The sequence below is a fragment of the Physeter macrocephalus genome, chromosome 10, assembly GCF_002837175.3.
Source record: "Physeter macrocephalus isolate SW-GA chromosome 10, ASM283717v5, whole genome shotgun sequence".
NCBI classification, from domain to species: Eukaryota; Metazoa; Chordata; class Mammalia; order Artiodactyla; family Physeteridae; genus Physeter; species Physeter macrocephalus.
In genome coordinates this window covers 83,630,036-83,649,393 of record NC_041223.1, presented here as the reverse complement: position 1 = coordinate 83,649,393, position 19,358 = coordinate 83,630,036, and the positions used below count along the sequence as shown (strand labels likewise).

General features: G+C 43.0%; 1 protein-coding gene across 3 annotated transcripts in view; it reads right to left on the bottom strand.

The window, feature by feature from the left end:
* The window catches only part of KCNQ5 (potassium voltage-gated channel subfamily Q member 5), a 616,346-nt gene that overhangs the window by 136,281 nt on the left and 460,707 nt on the right, over positions 1-19,358 (bottom strand). For all 3 annotated transcript variants that reach the window (XM_028494701.2, XM_028494702.2, XM_028494703.2), the window contains exons 4-5: positions 5,880-6,055; positions 5,490-5,615 (exon numbers count right to left, since the gene is read on the bottom strand). In XM_028494701.2, coding sequence (XP_028350502.1) covers positions 5,490-5,615; positions 5,880-6,055 — 302 coding nt within the window. The remainder of the gene's footprint in view (positions 1-5,489; positions 5,616-5,879; positions 6,056-19,358) is intronic.

Genomic DNA, 19,358 nt, shown 5'->3' with positions numbered 1-19,358 from the left:
TAGCTCCACTTCATTTAGTTGTTTTTCTGGGGTGTTATCTTGTTCCTTCATCTGGTACACAGCCCTCTGCCTTTTCATCTTGTCTATCTTTCTGTGAATGTGGTTTTTGTTCCACAGGCTGCCGGATTGTAGTTCTTGCTTCTGCTGTCTGCCCTCTAGTCTTAATGTTTCTGAGGAATCTCTATATTGGTTTCCATAGTGGCTTCACCAATTTACCTTCCCACCAACAGTGCGTGAAGGTTCCTAAGGGGGTCCTTCAAGGGAAGAAGATTCACGTTGACAGTTGTCAACAATCTCCTTCTCCCTTCCCCCCTCCCCTCCCTTTCCCCTTTCCTCCTCTTTGCACTTTTTCTCTTCTTTCAAGTCTCTTTTCTTCCCTTCTCTTCTCTTTGGGCCACTTCCTGAGCATACGGTTTCAGACAGTGGGTAGTCACAGAACCTGCACAGTCAATTTTGAAATTTGGTCACCTTGAACTAGTACTTCAGAAAGATTTTTGATCTTCAAACATCAGAAACTCCTGTGTTGGTGGCATCATAAAATTTGGGTTCTGCTGTGGCAGGGAGCTCAGGGCATTAGCATTCCATACTGTTCTTCCAGGACTGTGGTCAATATGTAGTAACAGTGGTGACTAACATCTGTCTAGTGCTTGATAAAGTACATCTACATGTCCTAATCTCATTTAATACACACAGCAACTTTGTGTTTGGGTACTATTCTTTTCTCAGTTTTACAGAGATATTAAATAATTGCTTAATATCACACCTCCACTAACAATGGGGCTGGAACCCTGGTCTCCTGACTATAATACATTTTTTTTTTAGTACAGCACGTGCTCAGTGCTTATGGAGTAATACTGAGCAAAAGTGTCCAGAGTTGCGTGTGTGGTGACAATTTTCAAGGAACAGACATCTTAGGAAAGAGTTCCCCACAGAGACTTATAACCAGTATACCCCATAAATGCCCTTAAGGTAGCCGTGGCAGTTGGAGAGGTTATTAACCACTCGTCTGTTTTGGGGGGTAATGGCTGGGACATGTGGGTCTCAGTTTTCACTTGGTCGTTAATAATCTTGAATGGTTAGAAGTAAAGTAAGGCTTGGATACTATCGGGTAATGCATTGGTAGTAAGAAACACAACTTTAATTAACTGTACCAGCAGATACAGTTAATTATCTGAGTCATATAAGTCAGAAAGCAACAGCTTATATGAGGTGGCAGAAAACATTTTGTCCTGGTGAACCTGATGGAAGGAGGGCTGAGTCTCGGAAGGGTAACAGATGTTATCAATGACAAGGGTATCTTAGCTCTTTCCACAAATGTGCACCATTTCCTATTCTTAGATTTTGCAGGGGGATGAAACTCATGGCATATATTTGGGCTGTACAACCTGTTGAATGCAGAGCCTCCTCCTATATTGATGCTTGGAGAAAGACTGTCAGGTTTTTAGCATGAATTCTGGGACTACCTCTGGCCGACATCAAATCCTCTACATGCCTGAAGGAATCACCTCAGGCACAGGTCTCAGGTGGAGGCTGTATTTTTCAGATGCTTGCTCAACAGTAGATTTATACCATCTGCTGTTGTTTGTGTCTTTAAAAAAACCCGTAACACTGTCTTCGTCACAGGAATAGTGGTAAACAGAAAGAGGACAAGCTGGCCTTCAAGAATAGGTCATTACCAGGTAAAATTACTTCAGGAGGATGGGATCTTAAGTTGTTTCAGCCAATCAAAAGGAAGAAAATAATACCAGGAAAGAAGGAGATCATAATAAAACATAACTGCAGGAAAACCTGTTTTTAAATTACTTCAGAATACACCTAAAGCAACTGGAAAGGAGGATAATAATAATAGGAAATAACATTAAATGGAACTCAGCCCAGCAACCAGAAGGTCCTCTTGTCCTGGAGCCGCAGCTGGGGCCTCAGCCTCCCCTCTCCCCCCGCATGTCCACTGTCATCAACGCCTCTTCAGTTGCTCCTTCAGAAGCCAGGACATCTTTTCATCGAAACCCCAGTCCCCACGCCCCTTCTGCGCTTAAGCCATGGGTGTGCCAGGAAGGTACCGCTCTGTGTTCCTTGGCTGTAGCGGTTCTCCCACCTCACATCCACGGCAGCCGCATCTATGGTTGGGTACCTGCCATGCGCTTAGGACCAGCCCTTTGTATCGATTATCCCACTTACTCAGTGGGCTGAGTACTGTTGTTCGCTAGTATGGAATTGTTTTCAGGTATCAAAGTTCTCTGAATTGTTATTGGCTCTGAGCAGTGCTGATGGCACTACGTGTTCCTCCTGCAGTTGGTTTGGGTACAGCCCTCAGCACCCTCTCAATGGAAGGGGTTTCGTATTTAATATTTAGAATTCACTGGGACACTGGATCCATAGCCTACAAATGGCATTTTATACTTAATGTTGATACTTCGGGCATTTTTTTTTTTTAATAAATGAGGATTTCCTTTTTTTTTTTTCTTTCACCAAAGCCTAGCACTAAGAAACACAGCAGTTCAGGATGCTTTCATTTCCCTATGTATTCTGGATACTTCCTTAGTTAGCAAGGTGTCCATTACATGCAACATGGACAATTTTATCTTTTTTTTTTTGTGGTACGCGGGCCTCCCTCTGCTGCGGCCTCTCCCGTTGCGGAGCACAGGCTCCGGACGCGCAGGCTCAGCGGCCATGGCTCACGGGCCCAGCCGCTCCGCGGCATGTGGGATCCTCCCAGACCGGGGCGCGAACCCGGTTCCCCTGCATCAGCAGGCGGACGCGCAACCACTGCGCCACCAGGGAAGCCCGACAATTTTATCTTTATTTTTATTTTTTTTAACATCTTTATTGGAGTATAATTGCTTTGCACTGGTGTGTTAGTTTCTGTTGTATAACAAAGTGAATCAGCTATATGTATACATATATCCCCATATCTCCTCCCTCTTGCGTCTCCCTCCCTCCCACCCTATCCCACCCCTCCAGGCGGTCACAAAGCACCGAGCTCATCTCCCTGTGCAATGCACCTGCTTCCCACTAGCTAGCTATTTTACATTTGGTAGTGTATTTATGTCCATGCCACTCTCTCACTTCGAACATGGACAATTTTAACTAAAAAGTATCCAGACATAGATTTCATTAAGGTCTTCGTTAACATATAATAAAAGGTATAGTCAGTATTTTAAATTTGTTTTACTTCACACTGGAGACCTAGTATGTTCTTATAAGAAATAGAACTAATAAGTTCTCTTGTTTGCTTTTTGTGGCTTCAGCCGATTTCATGAATGAGTCAGTTAATATCAACAAACCCACTGTGGACCAACAAGGCCTTTTTTATTCCTAGAAGCTCAACACCTTAGAAAATTTTTACTCTTGTATTCAAGGCTAGATTTGTTTTTCTTTAAAGAGACATAATTAGGCCATTCAAAGATCCTGTTACCTACAGGTTAAAACTTCAGTCAAATAGCACTACTGGAATGAAATCAATGAATAGATGTTGCTTTTCCCTGAAAGGAACAGAGATGACCTTTGGAAACCTGCTACATGGGTTGTTCTATGTAAAAGAAACAAGCTGGTGACTAAGTGAGAGGCACATTCAGAGCTTCCCACACACTGTTCAACACGCAGTGCAGCGATTCTGATTAGTAGGAAGGAGAAAGGAAGACCGAAGGCCAGAAGGCCAGAGAGCTGCCAGGTGGACCCACCAACAGATGCACCTCAGAGGAGAAGGGGCTCCAGAGTGTCCTGTCACTCACGCACGTTAGAATTATCACAGAGGCGCACAATCTAAACTTCAATTCAAATCGCTGCTTTGAAGCCTGGGATAATCAGTTGTCTTCCCCTTGCTGGCTAGAAAAGCCTCCTGTTTGCTCAGTTTACACAGTTTATCCCACCACGAGTCATAGATTTTCATTTGTTCTCTGCACGTGAGAAGTATTTTAAGAATGTCAGATGACTTCTCTCTTCTGGGTTTTCTACTTTCCTCCTTTCAAAGTGGCCATTATTGCTTGTGGGGTAGGGGAAGGAGTTGGAAACCAAATTGTTAAACCAACAGAATGCTTTGTTATCAGTGGCACAAATTTGGAGACGTTTAACTCTGATAATTTAAGGAAAAAAAATCTTAATCTTCAGATGAATATATTTTTGATTCTTATTCATATTATTGCTGCTATGCAACCCACAAGCATACCAAGTTCTGCTGACTACAGGCCCCGACGAGTTATCCATGTCCTTGGCAAGGGCTCTAGTTCTCCCTGATGGGCTTCTGACAAACAGCAGAACCATGCAACAACTGGGCACTTAAATCTGTGCTCCACAAAGCAAACCGGCAAACAAACTTACCAATGTTTTCATCACAGATTAAGAAGATGACAGATTTTTATTCTGGCAACAGTCTAGCACTCAAGAAATATTGCCAATGATTTATAAGAGAACAAATTTGTTGGACCAAAGAGACAGGGAACGTCTTCAAACAACTATAACTGCTCTTGTATTTTCACCCTTTTGGAATGTTTTAAGGAATAGAATTTAAAAAAATGTAGTTTACACATTGCATAAAGCACTCCTTTATCCTATGACATTCTTTATAGGGTACACGTTTCATCGACTGTTTTATAGATTCTTTACACTGTAAAGACAATTTTTGCTTTGATGGAAAACTATGTGTTGTTGAGAGTACACTCTTCCAGGTTCTCAGTTCCTGCTTTCATGGGGCGGGCTCTGCACCTTTCAGGTCTTTGAGCTATTTTAGGACTACATAAGTTGTAGCAGCAATGCAAAATAATTCTTGTCTATAGACGTGTAAGTACATTCTGTCTGGTGCGGGTTCCTCTGACTTTCCTCTTTCACTGTGGAAGAAGCCAGGTGTGCCTCTGTTTGCACATTCATTTGAATACTTAAAAGTTTAAATAAAATCTTTAGGACATGTTTATTTTCTACCTGTATGAGAGTCGTGATTTTACTTTTATTTGTTTGGAAAACTATCCTTTAACAACAATATAAAGGAAAAAGAGGTGTATGAGTGGAAAGTTTTGAAATTCAGGGTCTATAGTCTCTGATCTCAGAGATGGTTACCACTCTTCTCTTTTTCCCTTTTTGTATCATAATTTTACTTTTCTTTCATTCAGCTAGTATTCCTTTTTGCTTTCTTCTTTTTAAGCCTCAGATAAACTTTTTGATGAGTGGCAAAACAATGCAACCATTTGTACTTTAAAGCTGTGCTCCACAAAGTTAAAGCGAACAAGCCCATGAACATTTTAATCACGGTTAAAAAATCACTTGTCTTTATTTTGGCAACAGTCTAGCATGCAAGAAACACTACTGATGATTTGTAAGAGAACTCTGTTGGACTTAACAGGGGAAGCTCTTTAGATAATTTTAAGCGCGGTACATTTTCACTTAACTCCCTTTTGGAAGTTCATAGCTTTATGAGACCACTCATGGGAATCACTACACTACATTCAAAGGAAACATCTCACAACATCCAATAAATAAAACCAGATTCTTATACTCACCGTGCCCCACCAGAGTGCATCCGCGTATGTAGAAAATTCCTTATTGGCATCCTTTTCCACCAGATAGACAAGGAAAGACGAAAAAATCAGAACCAAAAATCCTATGTACCAAGCTGTGATTAATTCCTAGATATAAAAGGAATGAGAGATTTTTAGAGGTGAAAAACCTTTGAAAAAGGAAAAAAAAAATAAAAAAGCATGATTCCATGTGTTTGACTACTGCTTGGATATTTATGAGGACTTTCACATAATCCACTACACCTTGTGTCCCACAGTGCTTTAACCAATTACTGAAATATTAAGTTTGCGTTCGATGGGTTTAGTAAATATCACGGCAGCAAGGGAAGAAGTTAAGAACACCCTGCCCGCACCTGGGCGAGGGCCCCCCACCTTGCTGTGCGCGTAGACCACGGAGCCCAGCAGCTTCCAGGTGCCGCCGCGCCTGTCCATGCGCACCATGCGCAGGATCTGCAGGAAGCGCAGGCTGCGCAGCGCCGACGTGGCGAAGATGTTACCCTGAGTTTTGGCAGAAACTACTGCTATGGAGGCGATGAGAACGATGGTATCTGAAAGAAACAGGGTGAAGCAGCTGTAAGTAGCACGACCAGGAGGTTTTAGTTTCCAAAACAGGATTTCAGAAAGGGTCCCTTTGACCTGTTTGGGGCCCAGGGAACTGCTCTTGAGCCCCAGGTTGGCGCGCGCCACGCGGGCTCTGTGATCGCCGAGGGGTGGAAGGCGGAGGACGTGGCCTCCTGCGCCTGCTGCCCCAGGTCTGACCCTCGGCCGTTCTCTGCTTTAGCCACGCAGGTTTGGACGGCTCGCTGTTTAACCTTCAAAGGCCTGGACACTGCTTTCGGAAGGTCTGGGGCTCCGGAGGGCTTCGGGCTGGTGCGGCGTCCCACGGCAGTCCTGGCGGCACGGGTGGTCCTGCCTGTAGGAAGGGGCTTCTGCCTCTGCCTCTGCCCCAGCACCGCGGCCTGCTGGCTGATGCCACAGAGGGTACATAGCCTGTCCAGATGCGAAAGGGCTACTTCGCATAATCATGTCTCCTGTTTTCTTGCCGAAGAAGGTGGTAGTTCCGTTCTGAAGAAAATTCACTTGTGTTGTGGAGTCTGCACCTTTACAGCCTCTTAGACAAAGGCCCCAACTGAGCGGATTGCCCTAAGTGTGCTGCTCTGCGTGCTCTGTACCGCTCCAGTCAGTTCTGGGTAAGTTCTGTATACAAGTTAATTAATATTCCATTTGTTACAACAGAGTAGGTGATCATACACACTACGCACTGCATGGGAATGGATAGTTAAGGTTTGACATATTGACGTTTGGCTTAAGTCATATCTGCCCTTTTGTCAGCTAAAAAGAGAAAAAGAGAAAGAAAAAAGAAAAAAAAAAAAGAAAAAGAGCAGCTAAGGAGAGCATAGAAAAGATGAATGACTTAACCACTCCAAGCGTAAATATCTGAGTGAGGGAAGGTAGGCTTTGAAGTGGGAGAGGTGAGGTGGGATGAATGGCTTCCAATGGAGATTTTACAGTAGGTTAGCTTGACCTGATCATCCTCAGTAAGATGTCCTTCCTGCTCCGAGTGGGCTGTGCATGACCAGGTGGCCACACTCCAAAGAAGAGCTCCACCTCAGGGGGTTGCAGTTACTGATGTTTCTGGGAGTGGGAGCCTCAGGGTTAACTGCTGTGTGAATGTGTATTCTTTGTCCAGCCCAGTCGTTCCTGCATTCAGGAAGGCCTGGCCCCTGGTGTGCACTAAGAGCATCCTTAGAGCCACTTTCCTGGTGCCCTTTTGGGTCAGGACTTGGAGAGGGTCAGCTGCACGCTGTGGGAGCTTGTGGCTGGATGCACAGCCAGCCACAAATGCATCCTTTTCTCTTGCTCCATAGCTGTCGGAGATGAGAAGGAATTACATACGCTGATACGGACATCAAAGACATTAAGCGATTAAAGTCAGTTGCAAAGCAGTATGTACAACGTACTCTTATTTAATAAAACATATATCATACACCTAGGAAAGACATGCGAGAATAGACACAGAATGTTAGTATTAATTCTCTCTGGGGTAGAGAGTTGTGGTGAGTATGTGGATAAAGGGACTTAGCACTTTCTAAGTTATTAATTTTGGTAATGCTGGAGTTTTATAACAATGAAAATGTCTTTTGAAATCAGGAAAAAATTTTAGAAAAGAGTTAAATGTGAAAACATTTCTTGGTTTTCATCATTTGGAGGGACTTACTTCCAAGACAAGTGGTCTATAGACAAAGAGACATTCCTTATATGGCCCTGATGGATATACATTTTGCTTCTATTTCTCACTGTAGTCCTGCTTCCTCACAAGTGTACAAAGGAAAGAAAAAGGTACAGTACCCTACTGGCCATGTTAAAATATTAGAAATAATTGAAATAAGTAAATGACCAGTAGGGGTGCAGAAAGCACAGACTTAAAATTTACTTTGTGCCAGGCACTTCCTTTAGTTCTAGGTTTTTTACAAATGTTATATTAATTCTTATAACACCCGTGTTGGTTAGGTATTCTACAGATGAAAAAAGTGAGACACAAAAAACATATATTGCATTAGTTTTAAAAAATCAGCTTTAGGCCTGTTACACTACAGCACAAAAAGTATGCTATAAAGTCAGTTCATTAGAGAAAACCTAGAAAAAGTAAAAGGAACTCTGTAGGTTTGAGACAATTTCAAAAATTATGCACACAGTGAATCATAATCTAAAGGTTTTAAGTCACAAAATATGTAAAGGTAACTACAGATTAGATTTAATACCCTCATTTTAATTCAGATCAGAAAGTCAGAGTTCAATAAAATGAAGTCATAAATGAGCAACCAAATGGCACACAATGAATGCACCCACAAAAATGTTTCTTGTTGGATTACAGTCATCCACTGGAATTTTGCTGTCAGTACCATCTAGATATTTCCCAGGTTAATATTTTAGAAGTTATGAGTACTCTTTCATTTTTATTTATGTATTTATTATTTTTGTAGATCATTACTTAGCAGAATGGAGGTTCCCCGAGGTTGGATACTTGTATCCGAAGTATCTAGCACAGTGCCTGAAACATGGTAGGCACTCAATAAATGTTTATAGAATAAACTTAGGTTAATAAACATTTAAAAGTAGCTTGAGTTTTGTTCTCTTACCACATCAGTGGCTTAATAACTGGAACATCAATCTAAAATACCTGTAAGTTAATCAAACCAGCACAGAATATAATAATTCACAGCTGTCAGCCACTGATGTTTATAAAAAGCAAATCTCCCTAAGATTTACCTTTTATGACAGTGGGCAGCTGTGGTCTTTAAAGATGGCATCATAGGAGACCCCTGAACCGCCGCCCTCCCACAGACACACCAAATGAACAGCTACACACGCAGTAATTCCCTCTGCAGGAAATCCAGAAACTAGCCAAGGGGCTCCTACGCACTGGGAGAATGAGAAAACGCTCACATCAAAGCGGCAGGAGAGGCTGAGACACACTCACCATAAACCCCAGTCCTAGCACACAGCAGGGACCTCCAACTCCCAGCTTTTCCCTGTGAGGCTAAGGGTTTGAACCCCATTTTTAGTGCCCCAATTTTTAAGCCTCCCACCAGAGGGACGGCCCCCCCCGAACACCTAGCTCTGCAAGCCATGGGGCTTGCATCCGTGAGCCCCACATACTACAGCAAACACAGAAGCAGGTATCAGTGGGTGTGAGCACTGGGCCCCTGCTCACCCTCCACCTGTGTCCAGGCAGAAACGCCTGTCTCCCCGCCCTTCCCTGAAAGGGTTCTATTTGCGCTGCCACCTGCCAGTCAGGCCTCTAATTTTTAGCATCCAACTAGGGAGTGACTGCAGTTCTCTCCTGAGACCACAGAAGCCGGTGGACGCCTCCCCTGGCCTCTCCCTCTGGCCTGCTCCAGTTTGCCAGTATCTCCCTCAGGAAGCTTTTATACACATCTGGTGCCCCAGCTTTTGAGGCTGCTGCTTGACAGAAGAACCCCTGGATCACCTGGCTCTGACAGCCAGTGGGGCTTTCATTCAGGAGTCCCACAGGCCTGTACCAAAGAAAGAAGTTCGTAATGGGTTCCGGACCCCATAGCCCCCTCCCCCACTCCATGGCTGTATAACTGGGCCCAGTACAGAGGGGACAGGTGAAATGCCCACCTCCCAGTTTCTCCTTGGATGGGGCCTAATGACACACTTTCCCCACTGCTGCCTGAGGGTCCAGCTTCCAACTGGCCTGTATGTAGGAGCTGACTGTGACCCTCCCCCTGGGACACTGATCAGTCTGGGCACATATTCCACCACTGGGAGCCACTAAAAACAGGGAAAGTGATTAGACAATCACATAGGCTTTAGAGACAACCAGAAGCCAAGGCTAGGCTGATTATGATGTTCATCTCCTACACAAGATCAGTCTGTCAAGACTGGGGTAGGTGGCTGTTTATCTAACACACAGAAACCCACACAAAAAGTCAAGGAAAATGAAGAAACAAAATAATATGTTCCAAACAAAAGAACAAGATAAACTACCAGAAACAGATCTTAATGAAACAGACAACCTAGAAGAAATAGTTAAATTATTAGAAACATACAACCTACCAAGGCTAAATCAGGAAGAAATAGAAAAGCTGAACAGACCAATTACTAATAAAGAGATAGAATCAGTAATCAAAAACCTCCTAACAAACAAAAAAGTCCAGGACCAGAAGGCTTCACTGGTGAATTACACCAACATTTAAAGAATAAGTACCAATCCTTCTCAAACTCTTCCATAAAAAGAACAGAAGAGGAGGAAGCACTTCCAAACTCATTTTATGAGGTCAGCATTACCCTGATATCAAAACCAGATAAGGACACCACAAGAAAATAAAAGTACATATGCCTGATGAATGTAGATGTAAAAGTCCTTACTGAAATCCTAGCAAACTGAATTCAACAGTACATTAAAAGGATCATACACCATGATCAAGCAGGATTTATTCCAGGGATGCAAGGATGGTTCAACATCTGCAAATCAATCAATGTGATACACCATATTAACAAAAGGAAGGATAAAAATTATACGATCATCTCAATAGATGTAGAAAAAGCATTTGACAAAATAACACACACTTTCATGATAACAACTCTCAACAAAGTGGATATAGAGGGAATGCACCTCAACGTAATAAAGGCCACAAAACGAGCCCATAGGTAACATAATACTCAGTGGTAAAAAACTGAAAACTTTCCTTTTAAGATCAGGAACAAATTAAAGATGCCCACTCTTGCCAGTTTTATTCACCTTAGTATTGAAAGTCCTAGCCAGAGCAATTAGGCAAGAAAGAGAAATAAAAGTCATCCAAATCAGAAAGGAAGAAGTAAAACTGTCACTATTTGCAGATGACATATTATATATAGAAAACCCTAAAGACTCCACCAAAAAACTGTTGGAAATAATAAATGAATTAAGCAAAGTTGCAGGACACAAAATAAATATTCAAAAATCAGTTGTGTTTCTACATACTAACAACAATCTATCAGAAAAAGATATTAAGGAAAAAAATCCCATTTACAATAGCATCAAAAAGAATAAAATATTTAGGAAGGAGTTTGATCAAGGAGGTGAAAGATCTGTTTGGTGAAAACTATAAAACACTGATTAAAGAAAGTGAAGAAGACACTAATAAATGGAAAGATATTCTATGCTGATGGATTGGAAGAATTTGTATTGTTAAAATGTCCATACTACCCAAAGCAATCTACAGATTCAGTGCAATCTCTATCAAATTCCAGTGCTGTTTTTCACAGAAATAGAACAAACAGTCCCAAACTCATATGGAATCACACAGACCCTGAATAGCCAAAACAATCTTGAGAAGGAAGAACAAAACTAGAAACATCACACATTCATTTCAAATTATATTACAAAGTTATAGTAATCAAAACAGTATGATATTGGCATAAAAACAGACACATAGGTCAATGGACAGAATAGAGAGCCCAGAAATAAACCCACACATATATGGTGAATTAATGACAAAAGAGCCAAGAATATACAATGGGGAAAGGACAGTCTCTTCAATAAACAGTGTTGGGAAAACTGGACAGTCACGTGCAAAAGAATGAAACTGGACCACTATCTTACACCACTCACAATAATTAACTCAAAATGGATTAAAGACAAATGTAACACTTGAAACTATAAAACTCCTAGAAGAACATGGGGGTAAGCTTCTTGACATTTGCCCTGGCAAGGATTTTTTGGATTTGACACCAAAAGCAAAGGCAAGAAAAGCAAAAATTAACAAGTGAAACTATAGCAAACTGAAAAGCTTCTGTACAGCAAAGGAAACCATCAACAAAATGAAAAGGCAATGAAAGAGAGAAAATATTTTCAAATCACATAGATGATAAGGAGTTAATATCCAAAATATACAAATAACTAATACAATTCAATAGTAAAAAAGAAAAAAAAAACCCCAAACAATCAAATTAAAAATCAGGCAGTGGATCTGAATAGACATTTTCCCAAAGACGACATACAAATGGCCAACATGTATTGAAAAGGTGCTCAATATCACTAATCATTAGGGAATGCAAATCAAAACCTCATACCTGTTAAAATGCTATATCAGAAAGGCAGGAGATAAATGTTGGTGAGGATGTGGAGAAATGGGAACCCTCTTGCACTGTTGGTGGGAATGTAAATTGGTGCAGCCACTAAGGAAATCAGTATGGAGGTTCCTCAAAAAATTAAAAATAGAACTATCACAGGACCCAGCAATCCTATTTCTGGGTATATATCCAAAGATTATTAAAACAGGATCTTGAAAGATATCTGCACATCCGTGTTCACTGCAGCATTATTCTCAATAGCCAAGATATGGAAACAACCTAAGTGTCCATCAATGAATGGATGAATGGATAAAGAAGAGCTATCTATCTACCTACCTATCTATCTATCGAAATATTGTACATCCATGAGAAAGAAGGAAATCCTAATGTCTGCAAAAACATGGATGGACCTCGAGGGCATTAAGCTAAGTGAAATAAGCCAGATAGAGAAAGACAGATACTGTATATCACTCATATGTGGAATCTAAGAAGTAAAACTCATAGAACAGAGACTAGAATCATGTTTACCAGGGTGTAGGGGGTGGGGAGAAATGGGGAGATGTTGGTGAAAGATTGTAAACTTCCAGTTATAAGACGAATAAGTTCTGGGGAACCTAATGTACAGCATGGTGATTATAGTTAATAATACTGTATTACATATTTGAAAGTTGCTAAGAGAGTGAATCTTAACTATTTTCACCACAAAAAAGAAATGGTAATTATGCGACGTGATGGAGTTGTTAACTCACAATCATTTTGCAGTATATAAGTGTAGCAAATCGATAGATTGTACACAAACTTACACCATGTTTTTGTCAAGTACATTTCAATAAAGCTGGGGAAAAACTGGGTAGAACAGCTTAAGCTGCTCTAATAACAATTTAACTAATAACAATTAGTTATTTGTCCAAAATGGTTTTTGCAACATAGGAGCATTTGTTTTAAGTGAAGACAGCACCTTTTAGTACAATGTAGGAATTACAGGTAGCCCTCAAGGCTCACTGGCTTCAGATTCATTTGTTCATCTGTTCGTGTATGAAGAAGTTAATTGAGGGTCAAGCATTGTATTAGACACTTGCGTTAGAAATGAATATTCATTCATCCATCTGATCATCAATCTATTGCAAATGTTTATCAGCTCCCTACTGTGTACCAGGCATTGTGCCAAATGCTTTATGTGCACCAGTGGTTGTCAGTGGGGGCAATTTTGCCTCCCGGGGGCATTTGGCAACGTCTGGAGACATATTTGGTTGTCATAACTGGGAAGGGGGTTGCTGCTGGCATCTAGTGGTAGAGGCCAGGGTTGCTTCAAAACATCCCACAATGCTGGGAACAGTCCTCTGAAAAAAGAATTACCAGTCCCCAGCGTTAGTAGTGCCCAGACTGGGAAACCCTGAGGTCCATCATTTCATTTGGTCCTCCCAACAGCCCTATGAAGGAGACAGTATCATTCCTATCTCCTCCTTACAAATGAAGAACTGAGGCTTGCGGGGGTCAACTAGCCAAGCACAACACCTACAAGCGGCTGAGCTGGCCCTTACCTGACTCCAAAGCTGTGCCCTTAAGAGTCATGGTGCCCCATTTCTTGGATAAGGAAAATCTAGGGTGACATGGGTTGGGGGGTAGTGGTGGCGGGGAGGGTGAAAGGGGTAGGCTGCAAAAGCAGGTGGAAACTAAAGCAAGAATAAATTGTTACGATAAAGCATTCAGGAAAGAAAGAAGTGCAGGGAGAATAAAGCAGAAATAAAATGGCACTGAAACAGATGGTACCTTTATGGATACATCCAGAGACAGTGGGGTTAGAGAAAGAAATAGAACTGCTAATAAAGGAGGAGTTCCAAGTTGCATGAAAAAAAAAAAAAGTGTAATCTGAAGCTCTTAAATGCCCCTCCCAATGGAAAAAGTGGGGAACAAGTCAGGAAGCAGTGAAGAAATAGTTACTGATTACAGGCAGCCCATTAGAGATGTGGAATATAGGCTTATAAGGTATTAGGAAGTAAGCTCACATATCCACTGAGTCACTTAGAATGATTTATGGATGAATTCTTTAGACTTGAGGAGACTGCAAAGATTTGAATGAAGTAAATACTGTAGTGATATTTAAGACATGTAGGGAGTGTATGAGGTTATTATTAGACCCCTCTGGAACTTTGCTCCAGGATTAGTCAGCAAAATCAATACAAATTGATCACCCCGGATGCTGAGTAAAAGGGATTAGTCACTGAAATACTGAAAAGCCCTCATTATAAGGTGGATTCACATCCAAGTTACCCTATCACAGACCTAAGATTGGGTTAAAGCAGGGTCAGTTGTACATCTGAACTCGGCGGGCTGTGTTTTGTTGCTACAATTACGTGACACAATGCATCTATCAGAAAGTATATTTTAGTATGCTTGGCCTAATTTAAAATCATAAAGGGAAGAACTAAATCACATGGATTAAACAAAGCATAGTTGAACACTTTTATACTAGTAATTGTTAGGAGAGATAAGTTTTCTAGAGGCGAACCACAAAGGGGGTACATCTTGACAACTAGAAACTGTCTGGAGACTTGAGGTTTTAAGAATTTTTGTAAATTATGTTAGAGTCTCAGAAAGATTCCCCTAATAGCTAACATAAATTTCCCTCTTGCACTTTAAGGTCATTTCATCTTGTTGCCTCTGGGCAAAACAGAAGTGCAACAATTACTACATTCCTGGTGATTCTACCCTCTCCCACCACCATTTTTGTTCTAATTCCTTGAGCTCTTTTCAGTGACTTCACTATAAGCTAAAATTTGGATAATTTTAATGAAATTATCTGTTTTAAAATTATAAAAGTAATAGCTGCTATAAAATATCAAAACCTTAGACATATGTATAAGAAGTAAATTTATTTAATTAGCTAATTCTTTACTAAGGAGTGTAAGTTCTTTAATTTTTGCTATTAAAATGATGCTGAAATGAATAGCCTTGTACACAAATTTTTGTAGGTATTCTCTTTAAGGATACATTCCTGGAGATTGGATTGCTGGGTTGAAGCCTGGCACGTTTTGAGTTTTGATATCAAAGTGCCCGCCAAATGATGGTACCAATGATCACTAACAATGTATGAAAGTATTTCTCTCTCCTTGCTAATAAAAAGCAATGCTAATAAAATAATGATCGTAATAATAGCTAAAATTTACTGTTTACTGTGTTATACTGTTCTAAGCACTTTCAAGTACTACATGGAATATTATAAATTTGTTATCTTTGCCAAAAAGATAGACAAAACATCACCTTTTTTTTTTTTTTTTTTTTTTTTTACAGATTCATGTCATGAAGAAGGCATAGAAGGCAAGTCATCAAGAAGGCCTCTGCCCAAGATTATAAAACTACTTTCCTAGATTCTGTCTGGTGTATTTAGCTCCTCATTTAGTTAACATATGTACTCTGTCTGGCATGTTCTTTGTGGCAACGGTAGCTAGCTGTCCTCCACAGATGCGTGCTTCTCTTCTGAGGCGCAGAACTAGTCCTGGGAAGGGGCTGCCTACCAGGGACGTCATTTCCCAAGGTCTGCTCGCCTCTGGGTGGGGGATGTGACCTGTCCTAGCCGATGGAAGGTGAGTGGAGACGGTGTGTGCCTCTTCTGGGCTGAGGGGAAGCAGACGGTCTTAGGGGCTGTCTCTTCCCATCTGCCAGCTCATGTGGGCCTTCAGGATGTCCTTAGGGGCCACATGCTGAAGATGGCGGGGCCTTGTCAGCCGGGTCCCTAGAGGCTGCATGGAGCAGGGCTTCTACCACACACCCCAGCCCCAGCGAGAAGCACCTTCATTGGACTATCACGCAAGGAAGAAAAGAACTTCTATTTTGAGAAGTTACTGGAATTTGAGGATTTGTATGTTATAACAATTAGCATTACTCTAACTGAGACGTCTTTAACTTTTATGAAATTTATGCTTGTCTCTCTGGTGAAGTAGAGAACGAATCTTACTTTTTATCCTATGTGATAGCCAGTTTTTCCAATACCACCTAAATAAAAAGCCTATTCTTTTCCAAATGTTTCCAGGTACTCATGGACAGGTCTATTTCTAGATTCTTTCTGTTCTGTTGCCTATGCCTCATCAGTATGACACTAGATATTAGATAGGGTAATATCCCTTCAATGTTACTCCTTTGTAAAAGAAATTATGAATTATTCTAACCCTATTTATTTCTCCAGGTGAATTTCAGAATAAGCATGCCAGTTAAAACCCCAGCACCCTGATACAGAGCGCACGCTCGAGGTTAGGTGCGCGTCTTCTCTACTGCCCCCGCGTCTCACAGCCAGCGAGCTGTGCACTTCTGCTGCTTCCACTCCACAGTGTCTCCCCTCTCCCCCTCCTCCGACTGGTCCTGTGTCTCACGGCTCAGGGCGAGGCTCCCTCTCTCCCGGCCACGCCACAGACTCCGAACAACTCTTCTCACTCCTGTCTTCGCTTTCTCTAAACTCTTGTGTATTTTTTGCCACATTAAAGTGTTAAAGTGATGACATTACTTCTCTGATGAAAAAAACTTTTTTTTTTCCACTACTTAGAACAAAGATCAAATTCTGCTTCCCAGCTTCAAAGTGCTCTACAGAATGCTGCTCTGTCTGGAAAGCCCTTCCCCTTCCCCGTGTGGCCACCTCTCAGCTGCTGCTAGGGCTCAGCCCAGGTGCCAACTTGTCAAGGAGGCTGCCCTCATGCACTGGTGCCCGGGGCTCTGGGTGCACTCCTGTCACTCTTACGACCACTGTCAGTACCATCTGCTTGCCTGCCGGTCTCTCCCATGAACTGTAAGACACTGAAGGCAGGCAAAGCACTTATTTTTCCTTGTAAACTCAGTGCCTGCTCAGTACTTGCCATAGTAAGATGTTCAATACCGACCTGATGGGTTATTTGCTTATAGTGAGCACATAAATAGAATAACATTTTATAACTTCAAGGGTCTTAGAAACAATACAGTTAAAGAGCCATCATTTTGCAGTTGAGAAGCACGAATATACAAAATATATACAAGTTAAAAATATGTTAAAAAAGACCTTCAAGATGGCGGAGGGGTAAAACGTGGAGATCACCTTCCTTCCCACAAATACATCAGAAATACATCTACACGTGGAACAGCTCCTACAGAACACCCGCTGAACGCTGGCAGAAGGCCTCAGTCTTACCAAAAGGCAAGAAACTCCCCACGTCCCTGGGTAGGGCAAAAGAAAAAAGAAAAAACAGAGATAAAAGAATAGGGACGGGACCCGCACCAGTGGGAGGGAGCTGTGAAGGAGGAAAGGTTTCCACACACTAGAAGCCGATACAGAGCGCACGCTCGAGGTTAGGTGCGCGTCTTCTCTACTGCCCCCGCGTCTCACAGCCAGCGAGCTGTGCACTTCTGCTGCTTCCACTCCACAGTGTCTCCCCTCTCCCCCTCCTCCGACTGGTCCTGTGTCTCACGGCTCAGGGCGAGGCTCCCTCTCTCCCGGCCACGCCACAGACTCCGAACAACTCTTCTCACTCCTGTCTTCGCTTTCTCTAAACTCTTGTGTATTTTTTGCCACATTAAAGTGTTAAAGTGATGACATTACTTCTCTGATGAAAAAAACTTTTTTTTTTCCACTACTTAGAACAAAGATCAAATTCTGCTTCCCAGCTTCAAAGTGCTCTACAGAATGCTGCTCTGTCTGGAAAGCCCTTCCCCTTCCCCGTGTGGCCACCTCTCAGCTGCTGCTAGGGCTCAGCCCAGGTGCCAACTTGTCAAGGAGGCTGCCCTCATGCACTGGTGCCCGGGGCTCTGGGTGCACTCCTGTCACTCTTACGACCACTGTCAGTACCATCTGCTTGCCTGCCGGTCTCTCCCATGAACTGTAAGACACTGAAGGCAGGCAAAGCACTTATTTTTCCTTGTAAACTCAGTGCCTGCTCAGTACTTGCCATAGTAAGATGTTCAATACCGACCTGATGGGTTATTTGCTTATAGTGAGCACAGAAATAGAATAACATTTTATAACTTCAAGGGTCTTAGAAACAATACAGTTAAAGAGCCATCATTTTGCAGTTGAGAAGCACGAATATACAAAATATATACAAGTTAAAAATATGTTAAAAAAGACCTTCAAGATGGCGGAGGGGTAAAACGTGGAGATCACCTTCCTTCCCACAAATACATCAGAAATACATCTACACGTGGAACAGCTCCTACAGAACACCCGCTGAACGCTGGAGGAAGGCCTCAGTCTTACCAAAAGGCAAGAAACTCCCCACGTCCCTGGGTAGGGCAAAAGAAAAAAGAAAAAACAGAGATAAAAGAATAGGGATTCCCACAGAGGATCGGTGCCGACCGGCACTCACCAGCCCGAGAGGCTCGTCTGCTCACCCGCCGGGGCGGGCAGGGCTGGGAGCTGAGGCTTGGGCTTCGGTCGGATGCCAGGGAGAGGACTGGGGTTGGCGGCGTGAACACAGCCTGAAGGGGCTAGTGCACCACGACTAGCAGGGAGGGAGTCTGGGAAAAAGTCTGGACCTACCTAAGAGACAAGAGACCATTGTTTCGGGGTGTGCGAGGAGAGGGGATTCAGAGCACCGCCTAAACGAGCTCCAGAGACGGGCACGAGCCGCGGCTATCAGTGTGGACCCCAGAGACAGGCATGAGACGCTAAGGCTGCTGCTGCCGCCACCAAGAAGCCTGTGGGTCACTGTCCAGACCTCCCCTCCTGGGAGTCTGTGCAGCCCGCCACCGCCAGGGTCCCATGATCCAGGGAAAACTTCCCTGGGAGAACGCACGGCGCGCCTCAGGCTGGTGCAACGTCATGCCAGCCTCTGCCACTGCAGGCTCGCCCCACATCCGTACCCCTCCCTCCGCCCGGCCTGAGTGAGCCAGAGCCCCCGAATCAGCTGCTCCTCTAGCTCCGTCCTGTCTGAGCAAAGAACAGACGCCCTCAGGTGTCCTACATGCAGAGACGGGGCCAAATCCAAAGCTGAACCCCGGGAGCTGTGTGAACAAAGAAGAGAAAGGGAAATGTCTCCCAGCAGCCTCAGGAGCAGCAGATTAAATCTCCACAATCAACTTGATGTACCCCGCACCTGTGGAAAACCTGAATAGACAATGAATCATCCCAAAACTGAGGCGGCGGACTTTGGGTTCCACACACTAGAAGCCCCTTCACGGGCGGAGACTGCGGGTGGTGGAGGGGAAGCTTCGGAGCCGCGGAGGAGAGCACAGCCACAGGGGTGCAGAGGGCAAAGCGGAGAGATTCCCGCAGAGGATCGGTGCCGACCGGCACTCACCAGCCCGAGAGGC